Source organism: Onychostoma macrolepis, chromosome 05 (assembly GCF_012432095.1).
Source record: "Onychostoma macrolepis isolate SWU-2019 chromosome 05, ASM1243209v1, whole genome shotgun sequence".
Lineage (NCBI taxonomy): Eukaryota > Metazoa > Chordata > Actinopteri > Cypriniformes > Cyprinidae > Onychostoma > Onychostoma macrolepis.
Genome location: NC_081159.1, coordinates 25,405,240 through 25,431,738, shown reverse-complemented (window position 1 = coordinate 25,431,738; position 26,499 = coordinate 25,405,240). Strand labels below are relative to the sequence as shown.

The 26,499-nt window shown below is 37.5% G+C and overlaps 1 protein-coding gene across 1 annotated transcript; it reads left to right on the top strand.

The window, feature by feature from the left end:
* The first annotated feature begins 165 nt into the window (after positions 1–165).
* Positions 166–26,461, top strand: bckdk (branched chain ketoacid dehydrogenase kinase). Its single transcript, XM_058775848.1, has 12 exons — positions 166–209; positions 1,587–1,824; positions 3,307–3,375; positions 3,753–3,863; positions 8,511–8,558; positions 9,276–9,395; positions 9,524–9,622; positions 12,186–12,259; positions 14,570–14,698; positions 18,003–18,092; positions 24,371–24,526; positions 25,392–26,461. Exons 2-12 carry the CDS (start codon positions 1,594–1,596, stop codon positions 25,534–25,536), a joined length of 1,272 nt encoding a protein of 423 aa, XP_058631831.1. The 5' UTR covers positions 166–209; positions 1,587–1,593; the 3' UTR covers positions 25,537–26,461.
* Positions 26,462–26,499: the final 38 nt, after the last annotated feature.

Genomic DNA, 26,499 nt, shown 5'->3' with positions numbered 1-26,499 from the left:
ATACGGTGGCCCAGTAGTGCACAACACAACGCAATTAAAAAAGCAAACATAAGCTCACAACACAATGAAATTAAAAAAGCAAACATAAGCTCACAACACAATGCAATTAAAATAGATCACAACACAACGGAAATGCTCCCGACCACTAGGTGGCAGTGTTGACAGTTAAACCCAGTTATTTCCTGTAGAAGCCACAAGAAATTCTCAATGTAAGTGATAGATCTTGATAATCGATTTTTAAATAAACAACGTGTTTTCACTGAATGTTTTGATATCCTGAAAGCCTTATGCCGAGTTCACACTGCACGATTTTAGCCCGATTTTTCACTCGCCGACAGGTTTTGATAAATCGCCGACAAATGCCCGACATCGGAGGCAAATCGGAGCTCGTTCACGCGAGTGAGAATCGCGCATTGTGAATTACCAAAGACACGATCTGAGAGAATCGCCGACACGTCGCCGACGCCCGTGAAATATTTGGCATAAGCGGCGCAGCAAAAATAGACTCGGCGCCGACACGATCGCGGCACTGCTGCTCACGCGCCGCTCCTGCTCCCGGTGTGAATGCACTCATTTGTTAACATGCACGCCGAAAAAAATACGCGCTGCTCACGCCTGCGGTGTGAAACGGGCGTTACGTGTTTCACAATCAACCCGCGAAAAAATAAAATAAACAAAAACACAACACATCCACGAGTTTTTGCCCAAACTTCAAAGGTCTGTTAAATTAATAAAACTAGAGGCATTTATTAACTTTAAGATGACTTTTTATCATGTAAACTACCTATACAGCATGTTATTTACATATGTGTGTGGGACAGATGGGAGGGGGACACGGTCGCATCGCAGCAGAGTATGCTGGCCATATCATACATCAAAGCACATGGCACACAGTGTTCGAAGGAGAACGCTGGGAAATACTACAGACAGGCATGACAATACCAGTGTGAAGCACAATGGGCGCGCGCTGCTTGCGCGGTGAAACGGGCGTAACATTGCAGATTTTACCCCAACCTCCCCTAATTGCTAATGGGTGTTGATCATTTGAACAGAAACTTGAATTTATATCTACATTAACATACAGAGCACAAAATAGTCTTGTTTTTTTTTGGATTGTTTATTGTAGAACAAAGCCAGCATACATGGCTTACGATAACTATATATATAGGCCAGGGTTTGCATTATAGGAAAGAAGGAAACAGAGGGGTAAAAAGGGGGTTGCTTTTAAATGTTTATTTCTCTTCAACATAATACATTTCATAGCACAATCTGCGAGTGTTAGTCAAAGGAAGTACACCCTGTTCTGTCTGTCTGTCTCATTGTCCTTGCTGCGCCGTGACTCATTGGCTTTCAGTTGCTGCTGAGGTCGTGATCACCCAAAAGCCCCGCCTCCTCTGCTCGCTGATTGGCTGATCATAAGGTTCTTCAGATAAACACCAGAAGAAACGGGTATTTTCACATCTAGAGACGTGATGGTGCCACAGACGTGCCTTTGTGCACGAACGAGCTCGCTCTATTGATGGAGAGGTAGACGGATTTTGAAGCTACGGACAAGGGACTGAATTTTGTTTTTTGCGTTATCAAAGTGTAGAAATGCGCGGTCGTGTGACGGGCCAGGCCATGGAGCTGCTGGGCAGCGGTGCCTACAGGATCAGCGTGACCAGGCTCTTTCTGTCCACTCCGGCCAAAGCAGCCGCTCCGCTCAGCGATAGGAGGTTTCGGTCCACGTCGTCCATGTCCAGCTACACTGAGCTGGCCCGGGAGCGGTCCAAAACTGTTACATCTTTCTATAACCAGTCTGCCATCGACGCGTCTGCCGAGAAGGTCAGTCACCATTTCCCGACAAGTTTCCATTAACTGCAGTCTCTTTACCCTCGCGATGTAGGTCAATGCGCCGTGGTCTCCATCCATCCATCATGGTTTGGATGGCCTAAGGATCCCGCTTTTGTGGGTTACTGGTGTTGTTACGAGCCTCAGCTACACTTGCAGCTTTCTTTACGTTATTTAGTCTCGGATGTTTAATTTCAGTGGTCCAAGGATAAGTTAAATTAGTATTTACTGCCACATCCGTTGAAATGCTATTTAGCTCTTTAGCAGCTAATAACCTCTGTGATAAAACCCTCTATCACAAAACCATGAAAGCAAAATGGAGTGGGGCCCCAAAAAATAACTGAACTTCTTAAATTTTCATTTTTCCATATACCAGCTAGTGAATGTATGGCATCAGTGCACTAAATAGAAAGTTAGTTGGTTTTTTATTTTTTTTGTCTTTTGAGCAAAATGAGTCTTAATAGTAAGATGATTATTATTATTTTATAGTGAATGCTTAAGCTTTGTGTTAATTGCTGTATCTTAAATCAAGGCCGATAAACATCTAGTATTAGGTGTCAGCAGTTAAAGAGCCTCGAGTCACGGGTTACACCAAGGGCAGCAGGCTTCATAAATGTGCCAATCGTTTGGTAAATGCATTTTATTATTTCAAACTCTTAGTGTTATTTAAAACATATTCATCTAAATGTACATCATCGTGTGTTAAGTCATGCTGGTGTGCACAGTGTCCTTATGTAACCTGTCCTACTTTGAGCATCTCACTGGGGAATGTGTTAGTGACTCCACAAAACCCAATGTGATTACCGCTCTGCCACTGCTGCTTTTGTATTAATAGGTTCATTATGAATATTTCCATATTTTAGACAATTAAAAGGAATGGTTTACTCGGAGATAGCGATTCTGTCATCATTTACCTTCATGGAACATTAACCCTGTAACTTTTTAATGGCTTACCTCACTTTTATTGTTTTATTTGCCAAAAGGTTGGATGAAATTCTCCTAACTTGTAATTCAGTTATATATTTTTAGCAGCATAGCAGATTACTTGCATAAAATGCATCACTCTATATCTCTCAATGATATGTCATAGTAAGATGATATTTTATGATCAAGTCATATTCATTCTTTCATGTGATTAAAAACACACAAGAACCAATGGTGTTTTACTTTGTTAAATCTTGTGAATTGAAAATATTAAATATAGATTTGTCCTTTGCTGCTGAACTCTCATGCACTCCCTTCACTTACACACAGACCTATTAATAAATGTAACTATACCCATAAATCACTCCATGGATAATCCCATTAATAAGATACAGATCAAGTTAGATCATATAAAACTAAATGGACTAGTTAATATTTCTTTAACTTGTCCAAAACAGGCTGAAATCTTGATTAATAGACTATTCAAGTGAGTGAACACTTTTATTTTAGTTCAAATATATGCTATATTTAACAGTAATGTTGTCTTCACAGCCTTCTGTCAGACTGACACCAGCCACTATGCTGTATGCAGGGAAGTCTCCTGATGGACAACATATCCTGGTAATTACACACTCCTGTCCTCGGTCCTACACTTATCCCAACCCACATTGGAGCCGGTCTTCTAAAATCTAGTCGTTTGTCAGTACATAAACTGCTTTGTGTCTGTTCAGCATCATTAAGTTGATTTGTCATGGGATATATCTTATTTCCCTTTTTTTACAAGTAGTGGTGGTATTTTGACACATTTATGGTGTTAAATGGTAATGCTGTGATACTTTGGTAAATGTAATATTGCACATAATTGACATTTTCACATACCATGGTATAAACATGGTACCCGATCCACAAAGTACTTTTTACTTGGGATTGGGGAAATATTCATTATAAGAGCTAATACTGAGTTCTAATGAGGCTGTGTGTGATTTGATTCAATGCAGAGCAGTGCCAAGTATCTACACAAAGAGCTGCCTGTCCGTATCGCCCATCGCATTAAGGGCTTCCGCAGCCTGCCCTTCATTATCGGCTGCAACCCAACCGTTCTTCAAGTGGTGAGTTCCCCTACATCTCTTTGGGATTTCTTTGCTATCATACATTGTTGTGATGGGTAGTGTTACCGTCCCCCTTACAAGCTGGTTTGCTGGAGAAGCTCCACCCTTGATCCTCTCAGAGAGAGGTTATTATATGACAAGGAGCTGGGGCTGGTTGGCATAGTGTTCAAACAGAGGACTGAACTGACCATGTTCGATTCAGTGGCAGTCTTATTAAACCCCTAGTGTTCTGCAGTGATGTCTTGCTGAGCGTGACTTCGCTTGAATCCCTCAAGCAGAGTCCTGGTATTGATTTTTGATGGACAGAAAAAGGGCTTTGTCACATGGGTATTATTTAGTGCAGAAAAATCAACATACCTTTTCTGTTCTTATCTCCTAAAAGTACACTACTGTTCATGTTGTGGTGTCAGTTTTAAGAAATTAAAATGTTTATTCGGCAAGGATGCATTATGAAGTGACTGTAAAGACATTTATCGTGTTAAAACATATTTATAGAACACACAAATGTTGTTTTGCAGTTTTTATTAATCAAAGAATCCTGAAAAACAGGATTCTTTAATCAGTAGTTCTCTTTCCTCAAAAATTAAGTAGCATAACTATATTCAGCTGTGATTATTTAATTCTGGATTGATTTCTGAAGGACTATGTGACGCTGAGGACATTAGTGAACATTTAGCTTTGCCATCACAAAAATTACATTTTAAAATATATTAAATAGAAAACAGTTATTTTAAATTGTAATAATATTTCACATATTTTTAATAATATGTTTGATCTAAAAAATGCAGCCTACTTCTTTCTATAAAATTAAAAAAAGCCCACATTTTTTAACAGTAGTGTATCTTTTGCACTCTTTTCAGTAGTCTAAATGATTTGAGGTCGACTGACATAACTTTTTCTGAAACCATGTTTGTTTACCGTGCTTAACCATTATTGTTACTTCTTTGGTGCTTTTCTTCATGTTGACTGTCAACTTGGCTTGCTGCACAAGTGGTTGGACTTCTGCTGTCATTTATTGTTTATAGTGCAAACTATAAATTATAAATAAATAAAATTGTTTTATTTTTACTGTTCCAAAATTGGTGTCCAAAAATCAGATACCACTAGTAAAAAGGATTATTATTATTTTTATTTTTATTTATTTTTTAACTTGAGCTGCATGAACTCCACACATTTGTGTAAAATTTTTCGCTTTCATGGTCCACTAACAGACAAAACAAGACAATCACCAAGTAATAAGCAGAAAGAGAAAACGGGTCCCCTCCCCTTTCTCCTCCTTGTTTACTTCCTTCAGCAAGTCCTCCGCTTCCTGTGAACTTTTACCTACATCTGCCTCAGAAAAGAGTATCGTCTATAGCTTGTGTTGTTTTCTGAGCTCACCAGTTGAGTTCAGAGCCTAGGTGTTGAGAACAATTGAGTCTGCAGAATTAAAAATAAATGCTGCCCTGCAAAAATTTGTTTATTAATCAGTATTTTTCATTTTTTTGTAAATGTATCTCAACATCAAGTCAAATATCTTCTTAACCTACATTACCATTTAAATGTTTGGGGTTAGTAATACCCTTATTCAGCAAGGATGCATAAAAGTAACCAAAAGTAATAATAAAGATATAGATATATACAGGTGCTGGTCATATAATTAGAATATCATCAAAAAGTTGATTTATTTCACTAATTCCATTCAAAAAGTGAAACTTGTATATTATATTCATTCATTACACACAGACTGATATATTTCAAATGTTTATTTATTTTAATTTTGATGATTAGAGCTTACAGCTCATGAAAGTCAAAAATCAGTATCTCAAAATATTAGAATATTACTTAAGACCAATACAAAGAAAGGATTTTTAGAAATCTTGGCCAACTGAAAAGTATGAAAATGAAAAGTATGAGCATGTACAGCACTCAATACTTAGTTGGGGCTCCTTTTGCCTGAATTACTGCAGCAATTCGGCGTGGCATGGAGTCGATCAGTCTGTGGTACTGTTCAGGTGTTATGAGAGCCCAGGTTGCTCTGATAGTGGCCTTCAGCTCATCTGCATTGTTGGGTCTGGTGTCTCTCATCTTCCTCTTGACAATACCCCATAGATTCTCTATGGGGTTCAGGTCAGGCGAGTTTGCTGGCCAATCAAGCACAGTAACACTATGGTCATTGAACCAGCTTTTGGTACCTTTGGCAGTGTGGGCAGGTGCCAAGTCCTGCTGGAAAATGAAATCAGCATCTCCATAAAGCTTGTCAACAGAAGGAAGCATGAAGTGCTCTAAAATTTCCTGGTAGATGGCTGCGTTGACTGTGGACTTCAGAAAACACAGTGAACCAACACCAGCAGATGACATGGCAGCCCAAATCATCACAGACTGTGGAAACTTCACACTGGACTTCAAGCAACATGGATTCTGTGCCTCTCCACTCTTCCTTCAGACTCTGGGACTTTGATTTCCAAATGAAATGTAAAATTTACTTTCATCTGAAAAGAGGACTTTGGACCACTGAGCAACAGTCCAGTTCTTTTTCTCCACAGCCCAGGTAAGATGCTTCTGACGTTGTCTCTGGTTCAGAAGTGGCTTGGTAGCCCTGTTCCTGAAGACGTCTGAGCGTGGTGACTCTTGATGCACTGACTCCAGCTTCTGTCCACTCCTTGTGAAGCTCTCCCAAGTGTTTGAATCTGCTTTGCTTGACTGTATTCTCAAGCTTGCGGTCATCCCTGTTGCTTGTGCACCTTTTCCTACCCAAATTCTTCCTTCCAGTCAACTTTGCATTTAATATGCTTTGATAGAGCACTCTGTAAACAGCCACACCTTTCAGTAATGACCCTCTGTGACTTACCCTCTTTGTGGAGGGTGTCAATGTTTGTCTTCTGGATCATTGCCAAGTCAGCAGTCTTCCCCATTATTGTGGTTTCAAAGAACAAGTGATACCCAGCATTTATACTGTAGGGATGGTCATTTATTGATGATTATTTTTGACTTTCATGAGCTGTAAGCTCTAATCATCAAAATTAAAAGAAATAAACATTTGAAATGTATCAGTCTGTGTGGAATGAATGAATATAATATACAAGTTTCACTTTTTGAATGGAATTAGTGAAATAAATCAACTTTTTGATGATATTCTAATTATATGACCAGCACCTAGATAGATATACACAAAAAAATTATGTTCTTTTGAACTTTGTTTATCAATGAAATCTGATCCATTTCAACACTGACAATAATAAAGAAAGAACGAAAAAGTATTGAAATTTTTTTGCGTTTTATTAAATCTACATTGAGACATTTTTAGTGCACAAGATATTGGTTTTCAGTACAAAAAAAGTTGTTAAAATAAAATATTAATCTCTCACACAAAAATATTTAATTTTATTTTAAATAACAAAAGCATTTCAATTAAGATATACATCACTAAATTCAAAAAGTCTGGCTGTGCTTAATGGGTACATTTGTGTACCCTTTAAGCACACCCCTGTTCCCATTAAGCTCACATCATGTTTTATTAAAAATTCTTGTTCATTTTAAGGAAAATTTTTAAAGAATAATCGTAAAAAAATATTTTTTGAAGGTACAAAGTCAGTCACAAAAAAAACAGAACCCTAAACTCAAGCAACAAGGCATTCAAGTCGATCAGTTATATATTCATAATGAAGTGTCATCTAAGCACATTGCAACATCTATACTAGTCCACGTTCAGCTTAACACATTCAAAAATCAAATAAAACAAACCAATAAAACATTTCATACATGGGGATGAACACAGAAACTAGCCTCATTATGAAACCTCTTGTTAAATGGATATCAACTTATCTATAGTCTCTTGAGGCTGGAATACACTACACAATTTTTCCCCCTGATTTTTCCACAGATTTACAGTCTGATACGTTGATGCTAGTTACCAAAGATCAGAGCCAGTCTGCAGATTTGAGTTGACAGAATCCATAGAAAATTGATTAACTTAACTTAAAGTGACAACCATCAGTTAATATTTAAAGTCTGTTTATGAAGTATTTACAGACGTTCAATGTGGAAGAGCTTAAAGAGAGCACACTGAGCTTAATTGGAGCAGCAACAATTTTTAATATATTTCATGTAATATTTGACAGGATTTTGCTAAATAAATAGTCTAGGTCATGTATTAAGTTCATACATATTTTAATATGAACAACTATTATTAACAATATCTATGAAATTATACTTTTTCTTATTGATGTCACTGAAGCTGTGTGATTTTCATAGCAGTGCACTGTTTAAGCTCACCTTAATAACCTTATAGTATACAGTAACTATATAGTAACAAACATATCAATTGGTTAAGACATCAAGTAGGATAATAAATAATTTTTTCTTTTTATAATCTGATCTCAAAAATGGAAGTGTGCTTAATGGGTACATTTACTCTATATCAAAATTGGTTATAAGTCAGTTCTCCATCATGGTCATTCAACATTCAGCACGTTTCTGTGTTTCCCAGTCACTCCTTCTTCATTTGTTCCTCGAATCCACAGAAAGAATGTAAGACATGCTTATAGAGGGTTGGTGGGGGGCCAGGAATGGTATTCGGAGAAGGCTAGGAATACCAGCTCCAGGAACTGCACTACAGCACATTTGTTACCCATATATTGTACTCATTCATTCTCTCTTTCTCCACAGCACGAGCTTTATATCAGGGCCTACCATATGCTGAGCGACTTCCCAGCTGTAAGTGCAAAATGACCAAACCTCTACATATTAATTCATACACAGCCTAGTCAACTGTTGACCAGCTTGCAAATTTCCATAATTAATTCTGTAACCTGAGCGGCCTGTGAGTTTACTGATTGAGCCGCTGTAGAAGATCGTGTGGCGGTATCACCTCTCACCAGTGAAACATAAGTCTTTGTTGACCTTGTTGGCAAATGTGAGTTCAAATGAAAAATCCCTATGTTGCACAATGTCTGCTAACTAGAAATATGAGACAACTGAAGGGATTGCCGTAATTATTGTAGTGGATTGTACATTATGAGTCAAAATTTTAGCCCACACCTTCTCATTCTGTAACCTTTGCCCTTTCCCACATTTTAGAGTAATAGGAAAGTCATCCAAACTATGAAATAACACAAATGTACAATAATTGTACACTTCAAAAGTGGGGTCTGTAAGATTTTTAAAAAAATGTTTCTGAAAGTTGTCTTCTATGCTCATTAAAACGACATTTATTATTTAAAAACACTGTAATATTGTCATATTGTAGTAGTGTAATTTTATATATGTATTTTAAAATGTAATTTATTCCTGTGGCAATGCTGAATTTTTGACTTTATTTATAATTTTAGCTATGACTGTAAATTGTGTATTACATATTAAAGTTTAACAACTAATATTATTTTGCTAACCTAACCAATATTATTTTTCATCCTTTTTCGTGTTTGTCTTCAGATAAAAGACCAGGAGACTGAGGCTCGTTATAGTAAACTTGTAAAACAGCTTCTTGATGATCACAAAGATGTTGTCACCATGTTAGCTGAAGGATTCAGGGAATGTCGTAAACACATAACGGTAAGATTTCAAATAAAGTTCACTATCAGCAGAATAATCTTACTGTAGCATCTTTCTGCATGGTCCATATTATACTTTTATTGTGGTAACTATCAGTAAATTTTATTTGTTATATTCTATTTGTTCAGGACGAGACTCTGGTTCGTAATTTCTTGGACACAACGCTGACGTCTCGTCTGGGTATCCGCATGCTGGCCACACACCACATTGCCCTGCATGAGGATAACGTACGCCCCTTGCTTAATATTTTAGCACCTCCACCATTTCTTACAGTATTAGGGGAATTTCCAGCAATTAGCAATGGATCTTAATTTTTTTTGCATTAGATAAATTCAAATGTGCTATGTACAGTATTGAAATCCATATTAGGAAACTTTCCAGTTATTCTTTAAAGGATACCTATTATGAAAAATTCACTTTTACATGTTGTTTGAACATAAATTTGTGTTGGCAGTGTGTGTACACAACCACCCTATAATGATGAAAAATCCACCCGCTCCTTTTTTTAAAAATCTCTATAAATCATGAGCTGTGTCTCAGAGCTTACCGATCACAGAATCCGTAAAATGTGACATCACACTTTACCAGCCCCACCCACGATAGTTGACTGACACAACCGTATTAGCCGTGAGCCGCACACATACTGTCTGCCATATTTATCTTCACGCCAGAGCATTTAAAACCAGCATTCAAGTAAGAAATCTCTTCTTATTAGAGCTATAGAAGTTGTTCAGTCCAGAGCAGTGAGTGATTTTCATATTAACAGCGTAGACCCAAACAGCGGTCCGTATAGGTACTGTATATTATGCTGCTGTCACTGATCTAATATAGACATTCGATTTCTTTCCCAGCTGTTTAACTTCACAGACATAACCGACCATGTTTTTGTTACTTCAGCGTGTCTTTAATATAAACTTGTGTGAAAGAGAACTTTTAGTATTCACATGCGTGTGACAGCCGCTCTCTGTTCGCGTGCTTTGGATGTGTGCATCCAGAAAAACGTATATCAGAAATTTAAACCGATATGGCTTAAAACGCGTGATTTCAGCGCGATATACATAATTAGTGCTGTCAGTCGATTAAACATTTAATCGCAGTCATGGACTGTGATTAATCATGATTAATCGCAAATTTTAAATACTGGGATTTACCTGTAAATGTGTTGAAATAAAGAAATGCATGACAAACTAGTTTAAGGAAACAGAACCTTTCACACCTCCGCCAGGTATGAGACATAATGCTTATTATTCTCTTATCATTATTCTTTTGTTTTTATCCAGCCATTATCAGCCTTTATACTGGCAATAAAACGTTTACCAAGCCACATCGCTTCAATCCCAGTATACATTTACCCAACTATTATCAAAAGCATTTCTAAATGCAGAGCACTAATTTCGAGTATGGGTCACCATACTTGGCAATACGTCACTAACTTAACTTAAATAAATACAACAAAACATTTCTTGCGACCTTACGTGAAGTATTATGACAAAATGCATTATGAAGAAGAATTTAATTCTAAGTATAATACACATTAGTAAAAGGATCTATTTTAATTTTTATTTGACTATATACACCTTGGGCGGCCACGGTACATTATAAATGTAGTCCAAAAAACCGCAACCCATGGCTCTGTCATTTTTCCTGTGACTGTATTTTCAAAATAGCCCACTTGTGCCGTTACCCTGGCAACACTGGTTCGCTGTACCCTCATCACACAATAATAGATGACCTTCCGTGCTGCGATGATGGGAAGAAGTTGGGGTCAAACCTTATCAAACGATTAATTTGCGTAAAAAAATATTATTTTTTTATTTATTATTATTTAAATTTTTTGATTAATTGCATGCGTTAATGCGTTAACGTTGACACCCCTAATGATAATCAAAACTAAACGGATGTTTTTTGGCAGAGATCTGAGATACGAGCTAAAATTGCACAGCCCTGTTCTGGGAAAGAGGGCGGGGAGCAGCAGCTCATTTGCATTTAAAGAGAAATGGTTCCACTCAAAATAGGCATTTTCAAAATGATATAATAAATGATCTGTGAGGTATTTTGAGCTGAAACTTCACAAACACATTCTGGGGACACCTGAGATGTATAATACATCTTGTAAAAAGGGGCGTAATAGGTGCCCTTTAAAAATACCCATGAGCACATGGACATCACAGCAGTCTTCAGTAATTTGTCCAGTGACGTAAGTGTCTCCTAGAGGCAGCCAAGTGGACCACCAATATTTTCGCATGACCCACATGCATAGACTAAATATACAACTGCTGTCAAATTACAAAGAGCCCTGTTGCAACATACAGTATATTTGCTTACTTCTGGAGTCACTTGAGAGCTGTAATGGTTCAGGACAGGAAGCACATTTTCTAGTTGATTGCTGTAATTGAATCATGCCTGCTGTTGTACAAATAAAAGCAGATTGATTTATTAAGACTGGAATAAATAAAGAGTATTAATCGTCTTGTTCAGCTTTAACATACTGAATATGTGCTGTGTGATGTTATTGATGTTTAGTACTAAATTTCAAAATGGTCATCAAGAATCAAACTAGTACAGACTGACTCAAAAATGAGATTTTCTGAAGATTGATTCAGCTCATGAAAAATGTCTGAGCTGAACTATTAAAGACTACTAAAGCAGTATAAATGATATCTCTCTTCCAGTTGGCACGTTTCTGCTGTAGCACAGTTATTACAGTCACATTACTCAGCAATAGTACTGATGCTTACTGTGTGATTTATTTTTTTGTTACTTGACATTTTTTTCTTTGCACTATTTCAGCCTGACTTTGTAGGCATTATATGCCGCCGCCTGTCCCCTAAAAAGATCATCGAGAAGTGGGTTGATTTTGCTCGGTGAGTGTGCTGTCCTTTTAACTTCCTTCTGTTTGCCATCTGCCTGCATCCTGTCGTCTGTTTGCATATGTGAGTGCTTAAGGCTTGAGGACTATTTTAAGAGGTTATTGAGATCTTTTGTTCTGTTATCAGCAGAGTCAGCTCCATTTACAGCAGCGTGTGTGTGTGTGTGTTTGTGTGCTTTGTTTGTCCAAGAAAAGGGTCAAAGCCCAGTTCTCATCTGTGATTGACCAAGATGAGTGTTAAAGGTCACTGTTTAACTACTGTCTAACATTTGCTGTGGAAGCAAAACATGTATTTACTACTTCTACATGAGTTTAATGTGTCAACAGTCCAGGAATGATTTGTAGTGGATGATGTACATGTGAACATTTCTTTAACTGTTTGCTACTGTTGTGAATTTATTGTGCCATAATTTCTAGCTATTATTCTGAAGTAGAAAATTTAAGAAAAATATATTAGAAATAGTTTTATTGTGAAGAGATCTTAAGGTGTAATATATTTTCTGGTGAATACAGTTGCTGCATGCCATGATGAGCCAGCAAATGAACCAGCATAAAAAAAAAAAATAAAAAACATTTTTTTTACATTCAAGTCTTTACGTTCATCAGAGAACTTGAATTTTCATAACATTGCCACTCACGCACATTTCCTAAAGATGATCATATACAGCGACTCAAACACGTTTATGTCTTGCATGTTGTAAATTCTGCCTCAAATCATCTCATGTAAAATTATCTAAACTTTTTTTTTTTTGAGAGAATTACTTGAACTACATTATCCAATCAGAACACAGTCTTGAACAGAATCAGAACACAGGAAAGTCTTTTTTTTTTTTTTCATGTTTCCCCTTTTGTTTTAGTTACTTTCAGTTTTTCTCTTCATCATCTGGTTGAAAGTTTAGAGGCTTTTGCTGAAATGTCAGACATTCTTCCTGGTTATTTATTTGAAAAGAATCAGGTCACAATGCAAGTTGTGTGCAGTACGCAGTCACGGGTTTTATGAATGTGCAGTTGCTAAAGCCTCATATGCCTTAGTCTCGCGTAGCCAGACCTTCAGACGGCTGAAGGTCTGGAATTCATGTCAGCTTTCATTGGCCAAGGCCCGCCCATGAGGCCATTTAACCGACATGTCAAACAACCCATCACAGTTCGTTTCGTTCAGCGTCACGTTTCGGGGCGTGGAAATGTCGCCACAATAACAGACCGGTGTGTAAAACTCTCGGACGTATTTTAAAGATTCTATGCTGCGAACTTTAAATATTTCACATACTTTTGACAATCCAGCGTTTAATTGATCCCGATAAGCGCACGTCGTCACAGTTGTAAACACAACAGCTTTCTTCTTTCGTGGGGGGGTTTGGCGTCACGGCATCTTTGTTTCCAGGTGGAACGTTAAAGAACGCGACACGCACGTCTCCTGGAAACCCTGTATAATTCAACCAATCCCATGATGACTTCGAAACTCCTGAAGTGTTTCCACTTGTGTGCCATGTGCATCAGATGTTCAGCCAACAGTCCGTGGGTGTGACGTCTGAGGCTGAGACTACTTACACCTGCACCATCACTCTTATTTTACTTCACTTTTTCCAATCAGTCACTCATTCTTCAGCCTACAAATGGACAGAGTATCTCTGTGTTCTCATTCTGATCCGAGAGATCAGTTTCTCCTCATCTATACTAAGCTGACTTTCAACCTAAAGTCTGGTCCAGTTTGCAGCATATTCTGCCCAATAATAGTATGTTTGTTTTGGTTTTATGTGGCGTTCATGTGGATTGATCTGAAATAATTATCTAGTTTCATTATCAATTAGTTGTTACGGTCCTAAAAAATGTTCTCTGTGGTCTTATGCATAATTGGAGGTCGGGCTGCTCTGCTTGTCTCATGAGAGTCTGACAATTAATATGCTGCATCAGCAGAGCTGCCCTGTTCCTCTCCACAGTGGCATGATCAAAGCTGGTCTTCCCTCAAAGAACAGACAAAGGCCACATTTTGCTGGCTATGAATGAGACACTCTTTAATTAGTGTCAAATTATTTAAAAATGGCTTTAGACTAAATGAAATGCTCAAGATGGCAATTCACTTACCAGTACTTGCATAACCTGGTGAGAGAGAACCAGCTGCATGTGCCTCATTTTCTCTGTATGCAATTTTGTTTGGTTTTTTTTGTGTAATGCCAGTTGTTTGACCAGTTTATTTTATGTTTCTCATGATCGTAAAAATATCACATTTTGAATACACATGCTTAAGTTAGGAAATAATTAACTTGTAATGGTAGTGTAATGTCTTGATCTCCTCTGTTCCCCTCAGGCGGCTCTGTGAGCATCAGTACGGGAACTCTCCACGGGTTCGCATTAATGGCCATGTGGCGGCCCGCTTTCCCTTCATTCCACTGCCGCTGGACTACATCCTGCCTGAGCTGCTAAAGAACGCCATGAGGTAACATTCCTGTCACATATAGGTCAATGTGACACGACTGTTCTACTATGCTATCTTAACTATCTAATCCTGTTGTGACAGTCAGATTTGTTGTTAAAGCAGTTGTTTTATTTGGACTTTAGTGAGTGTTGTCTTAGCAGCCACTCATATGGACAATATTGAACTTTTTACCAGTATAATACAGTGGTATCTGTTGCTGCATGAACTACGACCAAACGTGTGTGTGTAAGCAATTTCTCCTGTCTGTCAGTGTATGATGGGGTTATTGTAGTGTAACCGTGTGTTAACACTATAGCCTTTGGTGAAACGCCAGGAAAAACACGTCGTTTACATTTCAGACACGTTATGCAAGAAGCCTGGAATGGAGTTTGAGTTTGGAAATTTTCCTGGTTGTGCAGGATTGCTGGCCATTCAATCTGAGGCAGTTATGGCAAGCATGGGTCATTGTGACCCAGCCATCAGATACACTGAAGTTATGAAATGCCAAAAGCATTTCAGCTAAAAAGAGGCACAATATAGTGCCAGACGTTATAGTGAGATAAACCGCAATAAGGAATGCAAAAAAGAAAACACGGAGCTCCGTCCCTGTTTAGAGACTTTCCTCCTCTAAATCCTTATTGAAAAGGTCAAAGTGAAATAATATTAATTCTGAAAAAGGTTTAATGAAAAACGTTAAGATTATTTGAAAGGTTTTGCGTAACACATTTATCTTGATTTATGGTGTCAAACTCATTTTAAAGCAAAGAATTTTAAAGTGGCTTCACTGGTTATTTTTTCTGTTACTATGTTAACAGACCTCCAGAACCTCTTTTAGCTTGCTTAGAAATGCATAACCATCACTGTTGCTGATATTTATTTATTTTTACCTGTTGGATGATAAAATCAGTGCAAGTATCTCATGGACTTGAGACTGGGCCCCCTTTTGACTTTTGACCAATAAGCAACTCCGAAACAGTGCCCTAACAACCGCCCAGAATACACACTTGCCCATATAATATATTTTATAAATGATGAGGATACACCTATGAGGTCTTTATAATTGTATCTATAAGAAAGCTGAAATTCCTGTTATGGGACCTCTCTTAGTATAGATCTCTCTCTCTCTCTCTCTCTCTCTCTCTCTCTCTCTCTCTCTCTCTCTGATATTTGCAGTCTTAGTAACGTTCGTATAAGGTCACCCACACAGACTGCCTGCTAAGTTCAGTCCAAGTTCAATGGTACGATACAGGTTTTCTATGACGGTGGTAAGCTATCCAAAACAATCTCCGATACAGATAAGCCTCTCAAAATAATGCAGTGCGCTGAAAACCAACCTGAAACCAACATTGTATTATATGTATCTCTATACAATGGAAGAGTATGTAGGTCTATAGTTATTCTACAAATGAGGTAGAAACCTAAAATTAGAAAAGGCCAATGTTGTTTGTTCTTTTTTTCAAAAGGAATGTTCTGGATTCAATACAAGTTCAGCTCTATCAACAGGAACTGACATGTTGTCGCCTATGGTAAAAAATAATTTGACTCGTTCCTCTGCTTTTAAAAAGAACACATCATGTTCACTTCGTAATGACAGTCTTCAGAGAACAATATGTTGCACTGAGATAATAATTAAAATCTAATTAAAATTAAAACTAAAACTAAAATTTTTAGAAGTATAGTCAGAAGATTTAAACTTTGTGTGGCAACATGAGACTAATGCAATTAAATTGTTTACTAACCCTGTCTGTGCAAGTTATCATGACTACGTTGGACCGCTAAACTCTTAACTTTCACACAATACGCGCAAGCAAGGGTGAAACAAGAATGTTTACATGGAATGTTTAGACGCTCTACATCTGTTATAGTACGAACCACCATGAACATAGGAGTTTTTTGTATGGCAGAATAATATTCTCTTAAAATAAGTATAAAGAACTTTTAAGCCTTGTCTCAAATACCTCCAAGACCCTGTATTGTGCTTGTCTTACAAATTGAGAGACATGTTTCTGGTCTTGTTCTCATGGTTCTTTACGTTTGGATCAGACTCATCTGCAGCCAGTCACTAGAACGGCGTGTTCTTGGCAGAAGAGCAAGTCACAGTTGGTTTACTGGGAGTGACCTAAGACACAGACTGTGATACTCATCTCATCCCTCATTCTTTTGATTTCTGGGCATGACTTTGTGTTCAAATTGGTAGAGACAGTGGCAGATGAAGAATTTTTGGTTGGTGAAAGTTTGACTTCACAACATTTTTCTTATGAATATTAATTAGGTTTTGTTCAAATATTAATATGGCATAATATTACTCTGGAAAGCATGCGGCACGTCTGTTCTCTGTAGCTCTCGCGATGCTTTGTCATACAACGATCGTGCGCAGTGCCATGAAAGAAAGCAAAACCATGACGGAGGCAGGCGATCAAACCTCTTCCAGAATTCTTCACGTTTTGAATCCCTAAACTAAACATGACTGAAACGGTATGCAGTAACACAGCACTTTATTTTATTTCAGAAAGTATTTTTTCTGCTCATTTTATTGAACATTTTACTATTATATTCATGTGCATGTTCATGCTTTAAGGTACACTGTGTATGCTCCTGAAATAAAAGTTTAGAAAGATGTGATGCATAGTTTTTGTTAATATGACTCCTCATATACAGTCTCTTTTAAGGGTATAATCAACTATTTTCCATTGTCTAGTCTTTAATAAGCAAACAAAATCACAATAAATTGTAATATCGAATTGCAACAGTAACTGCAAAGATGTGTGTTTTTTAAATTGTGACAGTCTGTATATTAAGTGTATCATTCAACTTTTTCCCATGGTTTAGAGTTAAAAACAAAAATCGCAACACACAGCAATATCAAATCGCAATACTTGTAGAATCGAAATTCTTTAAAAAAATCGTAATACATATCGTATTGGCACTCAAGTATCGAGATGGTATCGAATCGGGAGGTAGGTGTATCGTCCCATCCCTAGCATGCGCTGGTGCAAACTCTATGTAAATCTGGCCCTATGTGTTCAAATAAGAGTATTTGTCCTATCTTTATGGCAGTAGATGTATATCAGCACTTTATACTATATATCATAATACCCACAAAGCAAATTAAATTTCTGCTGAAGACCTGAAGATGCTTCCAGTGTTTTAGATAAATCCCTGTCATGTGCAATTTTCTTGCTCACAAATGTTTTATCATGTTTCTCAGTCAGAGGAGAAAGGAGAGCTTTCACAGCTATTTCAGGCCTCTACTGAGTTTTCATCATGAGTTTATGATCAGATGTTCATATGAGATTGCTCATGAATGGATTCTTTTGTTCTTCAGGGCCACAATGGAGAGTCACTTGGACACTCCTTACAATGTGCCTGATGTTGTGGTCACAATCGCCAACAATGACACAGACTTTGTCATAAGGTGAGTCTGTAAGCTAAAGCTATTGAACCACATCACACCTGCATAATGATACATTGTATGACATTACAAACATTTGAGTTGCCAACTGACCATTCACACTGAAACCGATTTTATTTGTTTTTCCAATACAATACAAATTTAAAAAATCAGATTCATGCTGAGTTTATATTGTTTGGAGTATGAAATTTAAAGAGAGCTGAGTCAGATCTCTTGGTTAAACTGTTTGATTATTGCCTGTCTGAACGAATACATGGACACTTAGGCTTTTAGGTGTGGTTGGTCCGCTGTAAACTCAGCAGAATGGAATTAATGCTTCTTCCTGGAAATAATGAAGCATTAGGTTAGCAGATATTTGAGCTCTTCTTTGCACAGAGACCTCATTGTGGAGTGCTGCTGTCTTTATAACCAGGTCCATTATCCCACTGCACACACTCAGCAGTCTGGTTAAAACCTCTTTCCACACTGAGCATATTTACTTATGGACAATGTTTATTTTACCATAAACTTATGGAAAGCATTAATCTCTCTGCCTGTATTGACTGGTTTCAGTGGGGTTTGGTGGATGTCTGAAATGAGGATGCAAAGTCCTCTTTGTTTCTGGGTTTTTGGTCCAATGTAAATTCAGGCTCTGTTTGATGTTTACACAGTTTTTAGAAGGTTAAAGGTTTATGAAACCTGATCATTCACCTTAAGATTTCAGCAGGAAATTTTTTTTTATGTATGTAATGAATTAATGAATGTATGAATGAATGAATTAAGTAATAACGTAATGTATGTTAGGGGTGTAATACACATATTTGTATTGAACCGTTCGGTACGCATTACAAACCGAACGATTCGATTCGTTGGACTAGTCCTATTACATTTGGAAAATAAAATGGCTTAAAGTGTGTGAAATATAATGTTCTTATCTTAGTGCCACTGCGCTCAAGGCAGCCCAAACGACTTAACAGGCAACATGCTGTCTGCCAGTGGTGTAATTTAAGCAGACGGGCACGCAGGGCACGCACTGCGAAAGGCCCCGCGATAACCTCTCCTTGCTGGGTTGTGTTGAAAGACGATGATCTTTTATCGACGATAGCCAGAGGTTTTGTCAAACACATCAATTGTTGGCAATATTAAGATATTTGGAATTTCCAGTTAATGTAGGCCTGTTACATTCTTATTTTTATTAGGCCTATTATTATTATTATTATTATGAAGTTACTTTTATTAAATTAAAATTACAAATAATTTGCCCCGCGATAATTACCAAATAACTGACGTGCTGCGAGGATAACAAAAGATTAGACTATTTACTCCTCAATTAAAATGTTTTTAAAAAAAAGTATTTTAAAACGGGTCTATTATACAATGAATTATAGGCCTACAGTTAAAATATTAACACTGCAGTCATCAATAAAAATCAATTAAATAAAGCTTTTATTTCAAGCACCGTCTTTCATAAACAACCTGTTTAACACAAAATATGTTTGTTTCTTCTAAATGAAAACAGCTAACTATATACCGTTATCAGTATGTTGATAGTCTTGCGTAGCCATGGCAGCTTTTATTGGCCGAGGCTCACCCATGATGCCGTTTGACCCATAGATATTTATACGTAGATGCCTCATTAGCGACTGTTTCTATGGGCCGCTATACGTAAGCCGTTCGCCATATTGTAATGGTCAACTTGACGTCATTCACCATAGTAATCACTGAATATTCGAAAGATGCCACAATCCTGCACAGAGCTGCTCAATATGGAAGGCCGTTGGCGCCAAAACGTGTGGGATTAACACGTTAACACGTAATTTACGTGTATTAATTTACGTACAAATTACATGCGTAATTGCGTGTTAACGTGCTGGCATTGAGCTTTAGCACCATCTACTGGTGGTTTTTAATGAATTTTAATTTAATGTCTTTTCAGGCATAAGTAGGTTACAACTACATATAATAGTTACAGCACAACTAGTATTCAAGTATTTTTAAATTAACTGTTCAACCCCTGAAAATCAACAAAAGAGCAATGATATGCAAGTATGTAAATGTAAATGTATATAGGGAGTCTGTTGTCTCCTGCACTTAAAACATCAAAGCACGTGTATTGAGTCTACTTCAATCTAGGAACTAAACTTGTGTATGGCTGGAACCACTTCTTTTCTTGTATATAATACACACACACCTTAGCAATTGAGAGCAGTTCTTTGCTGAAGATGGAGCAGGCAGTGCTGTTGACTTCAAGACCTCATAGTGTTCAAACTTGTAATGAAAACAAATGAGAGATGTATACCATAGATTAGCTTGTGTTAATGAGCCGCTGTTTTTGATATAAATAAGGTCTTTTGTTGCTGTCATGTCCTATATTTTGTCACCCCTTCTCAGATGGTTATAGTGCCTGACACACCACTGGGTAGAATTCGAAATACATTAAAGATATATCTAATACCTTAAAATTACTTGATAACATTGGATACACTAATTTCATGCAATAAATCAATCAATAATTACTAAACCCCAATGCCCCAGGAAAAGTAATATTTTGGTTATGTTTTTGTTACCAACTAATTGAGATATTTAACAGCTATTAAGTATCTTCACTTTAATAATTGAACAAGTCATCCAACCCCTACCTTGATCCACATGTGACAAGGAATGTGCCCTCCCTTATATGTTGCATAGACATGGTGAATAATCAAAGGACACACGCAAAGAAATGAATCAAGAGTGGCTTGTATTAGTAGTAACTGAAATCAGACAGATGAAATATAATTTGACATATAATAATACAATTTGTGAAAATGTAAAATCATACATTGAAGGTAGTATCAACAAGGAAATTAAATATATTTTAATATTAAAATACAGAACATGAGACTATGTTTCCCCTGGCTCTTCCGTGTGCCCTTCCGTCAATGTCCCTGGCACGTGATGGTTGCTTTAAGTAAACTCACGGTATGCTCGGTGTAGTACTTGGGTCACAACAACATGAATAATTCAAATAAAACGAAAGGGTGATGAAAGGGTCACGTTGACACTGCCTGTCGTAACAGCTTGTAATCCTTTTTATGAATATTAATGTGCTGATGCGCATCTTTGTTTTATTTTAATTATTCATAAGTAGGGGTGTAACGATACACGAATCGCGGTTGAACGATTCACGGGCATTTTCCAAATGGAAGTGATCATCCCTATCCCCTTGGAGTGGGGACTTGGGAGTGAGCAGGGCACGTGCGTGTCATTATGTAGTCGTTTGGAATGCACTTGATGAAGGGAGCGTAATTTCCTCATTATCTTCAGCTGGGATGTTCCCATGACAACGCAGCACGGTGTGCGTCATCAGATCCGTTCTGTTCAACCGCGATTCGTGTATCGTTACACCCCTATTCATAAGATTGTGAATGAGCACTTACCTAATGATTACGTTATGTTACTTTTGAAAATCCAGCGTTTAATTGATCCTGATAAGCGCTCGTCATCACAGTTGTAAACACGACGGCTTTCTTCTTTCGTGGGGGGGTTTGGCGTCACGGCATCTTTATTTCCAGGCGGAACGTTAAAGAACGTGACACGCACGTCTCCCGGAAACCCTGTATAATTTTTGTGTGCCATGTGCATCGGCCATTTAGCCAGTGTCCGTGGGTGTGACGTCTGAGGCTGAGACTAGTATGTTGAAGTAGATTCGTCTCATCTTCTCTGAGAGAATATGCAGCGTCAGATGCTGAAAGCTCCGTCATTACTCCGTCTTTCCATTTTTACTTTCACTTTCTGCTTATGGTGAATTGAGTGAGATTAAGACGTTCACCGGCATAACTCTTGCGCAAAGTTTGCACGTTGCTTGTGTGTGAAATCCATTGGCTTGCCTTCATGGTTTAAAACAGATATTATTTACAACATTGCGACGTAACCTATTGCCCTCGTACCGAACCGAACCGTGACACCACCGAGTCGTATCGAACCGAACCGTGAATTTTGTGAACCGTTACATCCCTAATGTATACGTGTATGCATATGTGTGTACACTACCATTCAAGTTTCAAGTAAGATTTTATTTTTGAAAGATATATATTTATTCAACAAGAACACATTAAAGCTGCAGTCCGTAACTTTTTCTTTGGGTTAAAAATGACCCGAAGTCAATATTTGAGCAAGTACATAACCAGCCAGTGTTCAAAACTATCGCCTTACTTTAGCCCGATTCACAACGGTAAGCTAATAATAATGTTTTCTAATGTGAGTGGTACGGGTAGGTTTTCGCGGGAAATTCAAGCATGGCACTGCGTCATTACATCACATCTGTAAACATAAAGAAGTTGTCTCGGCTACTAGGCTATCGCATGTGAGGATCCTGAGGGTGGCGGATCGTTTATAGCCTTTTCTCACAGCAGCTAGAATAATTAAATGTATCATTTTGATGGCGGATTTTAATCCAGAAAGGATTGCGTTTATGAAACACATGTGAATGAAATGAAATTATATTCCAATTTTAAATGTGCTTCTGATTACAGATAGCCTGGGATTACACAAGATTTGTATTTTAAAGACAACCAGTTCGAAGGGAGCATAGTTTGCTTTTTGGGTTAAAATAATTTCTTAATATGAAATTCGAATGGTATGATAATTAGATATTAGACTGTACAGAAATTGAAATCTACACGCTAATACACACTACACTATACTCAGTCACGCAGTGCTGATGTTGTTAACATTAATAATTTGAAAATAAAGTATTAACAATAATAATTTGCACGGTTAGATGTGATATGAGCTAACCGATCGTTAGATTTAATTACCATTGGTAGCGCGATTTACTGTAATGCTTTTTTCCCTCAGTTGGTCAGAACAAACGTGGCAGACTTGTTACTTGTTCGGATGGCAATATACGGTGAAAATTCTTATTTGGGTCATATATTCCAAGACGTGGGCTAGAATCTGTGATTCCTCGGTACAGTATCTACACCGGTGCGGTGACTGACGGACTGACACACGAATTAAAACATTAGCTTCATCCGCGCTGGAGCCGCGCCATAGCACAACCCCACACACGGAAGATAATTCCGAGCGTGGGGTTGGGTTAAGACAAGTTTTCAAACAGAGATGGCGTCAAAGAGGCAAAACTTACAGACTGCAGCTTTAAATTGATCAAGCGTGACTAATCTTTTAAAACATAAATGTCTTTACTTTTTCTTTTGACATTTTCTATTCATCAAAAAATCCTGCAAAAATGTATCATGGTTTCCACAAAAATATTAGACAGCTCAACTGTTTGTAACATTCATAAAATTAGAAAAAAAAGTTTCTTGAGTACCAATCATAATATTAGAAAGATTTCTGAAGGATCACATGACACTGAAGAATGGAAAATGTTTGAAAATACAAAACGCTTATTTTAAATTGTAACACAGTATTTACAATATTAAATACTGTTACTGTTACAATATTAAATATCCTCCCCTCTATCAGGGGTTCAACTGTAATTTTACAAAGTTACGAGAATACTTTTTGTGTGCAAAGAAAACAATAATAACGTAATTTATTAAACAATTCTTCTCCCCGAGTTACCGTCTTCCACCATTTTGGAGAGTACCCCAGAACGTAATCAGCATTGTGTACGTTCAGCGAACTGCTACGTTTCTGTGCGTTGATCGTGGTAATATCCTTGCTGTCTATGGAGGGTCAAAGAGCTCTCAGATTCCATCAAAAATATCTTAATTTGTGTTCCAAAGGTCTTACAATTTTGGAATGACAACAGAGTAATTAATGACAGAATTTTCATTTTTGGGTGAACTTTCCCTTTAAATCTGATTGACCACTTTTGAATGGTAGTGTATATGTAATAATCTAAGTCTCATAAATTAAGTTAATTTTGACTGCTTCAAAAATATAAGCAACACTTTAGTAAATATGTTTTGTGCAGCTTATTTATTACTAATAAAATTTCATCAAGTGTTATTTAATAATAAATTAAACCAATCCTTGGTAAAGACAAATAAGTGTAATGATGTTGCCAGACTCGAATGTTCACCTTTCATTTAACTGCACTGTGAGTGAGCCTTTTAGTGTCCATTCAGATTATTTCACGCTGATTTTCATTCAAATGTTCGAGGGGGTGAGTTGTTTACCCTGTAATGAATTCACATCCACTTGGCCATTCAGGCTGATTTTCAGACTGGTTAAGAATCAGATTACCATTTTTCATAGAAATTGTATGAGGAAATATATATGTAAATGCATTGCACATGTAAATGAAACTGATTTGCCTGAAACAGCAGAGTGATGTTCGTATTACGTTGCAGGATCTCAGACCGTGGCGGTGGCATTCCTCACAGCATTTTGGATGTGGTGATGGATTACCACTTCAGCACCGCTGAGCAGAGCGCACAGGATCCCCGCATGAGCAACCTTTTCAACAACATTACCAACAGCGGCCCCCAGTCTGGACCCATGCATGGGTAAGAGGAGCTACACCTATTAAATTTTTTTTTTAAAAAAGCTCAAATTAAAAGCTGTTTCATAAGTTTGGTGCTAAGGTTGGGGTTTTATGTAAATTATTGATGTTTGGGATCATGTCTCTTTTTGTCAGTTATAACATGCAGTAACACTTTATTTCGATAGTCCACTTTAGACATTCTACTAACAGTAAGTAACTTTGCAACTACATGTCAACTAGCAGACATTAGAGTATTAGTAGACTGTATGATTAATATCTTCTAACACTTTATTTTGATGGGTCCACAACATACTGAGTTTGAGAAACTTTGCAAGTATATGTCAACTTATTCTACTAACCCTAAACCTACCCTACTGAGAGTTAGTAGACATGTAGTTGCAAATGAATGAGAATTAGCTGACATGTAGTTACAAAGTTACTTACAGTTTGTAGAATGTCTAAAGTGGACAATCGAAATAAAGTGTAACCTAACATGCTTTTCACCTCTTCAAGTGTAAATATTTATACCTTGTCCACATGCAGCAGCTGACTTTGAAGATTCTGTGCATTCGTGCAAGATCAGTGTAGTAGCTAAAGTGGTCTGCACGACATGATCCAGATGTAACCAGATCGATCTGGATCTATAAATGTAAAGTGTCAAGCTGGAGCTCCTCACTATGAGCAGTCTCAAAGCACAATTACAGAAGACCAGATGGCAACTGGCATCTTTTTCTAATTAAAAGAATTAGTTTTTCTGCTCAGACTAGTTTAAGTTATTTGGCACCGTTAAAGGTTTATTTTAGGATTTTGATAAATTAGGATGTGCTGTGGTGATCTGTAATGGGACTGAAGAACATCTCAGTGATGCCACTTGTTTTCTCCTCCAGGTTTGGCTTTGGCCTGCCTACGTCTCGGGCGTATGCTGAATACTTGGGAGGTTCCTTGACCATTCAGTCGATGCAGGGCATCGGCACAGACGTCTACCTGCGTCTCCGGCACATTGATGGCAAAGGAGAGAGCTTCAGAGTTTGATGTCATGGTCTATTCATAGAGCTTTTGGTCATTTTCTATGTTGAAGATTTTAAGGCTTGAAGTCGAACCAAAACCAGGATGTTCAACAGTTGTCCTTTCACTCATATTACCTGTCACTGCATCAGTATCACATTTTGGATCATGTTTTCTGCAGATTATGGGTGTCATGCTTGGGATTCGCACTGCATTGTGTTTGTTTAGTGCACTCTGATTTCCGTAAAACTTTCAGCCTTAAGATTGCAAAGTGATTTCATTATTAAAATCCAATGTGTTACTGTCCACTGGTGGCACGAGTCCTTACACTCCAGACGCCTGCAGAAGTTGCTCTCCAGACAGCCATATCCTGCTTTTCTTCAGAAATACGTGTGAATTGTTTGAACTTTTTGGAGATGTAGTGTTCACTCCAGTGGTGAACACAGAAATCTTCTATGAACTCTGAATCGAGATCGACTGCCTTACGAATAACTCGTTCAAAAAATGTTGTCAGTCTTGCTTTTGACATTTCACATTAACCATATGAACTTAAGAGTTTGTTGTAGATTTCATGCTTGAAATTGTTTGCTAAAAAGGCTTATAGCACAACGTAGAATAGTTTTTTTTTTTTTTCCCTCCCCAGCAAAGTGTCTTTATGGAGATGTTCATGTTTGAATGGATGTTTTTAAACTCTACCCACCTGGTCTTTTGATCATTATGTTTAGTTCATTTTCTAACAGGATGCCAACTTGTTTGAGACTGTGAGAGACCATGAGATTGGTTTACCTTAATTAATTTGAAATGTACCCCAAATTACAAAAGTTCTATTGAAATACTAATTGAACTGCTGGAGGAGTTCACAGTACACATAGTACAAGTAATCCGTAGCATTTTGTCTTGTAATGTTGTGCCTGTTGTTTTTCTCTTCTCTTTTAAAACGATTTTCAAAAGAGCCTTCGTGTGTTTTCTGCTTCTTATCCGTTCTCAAGA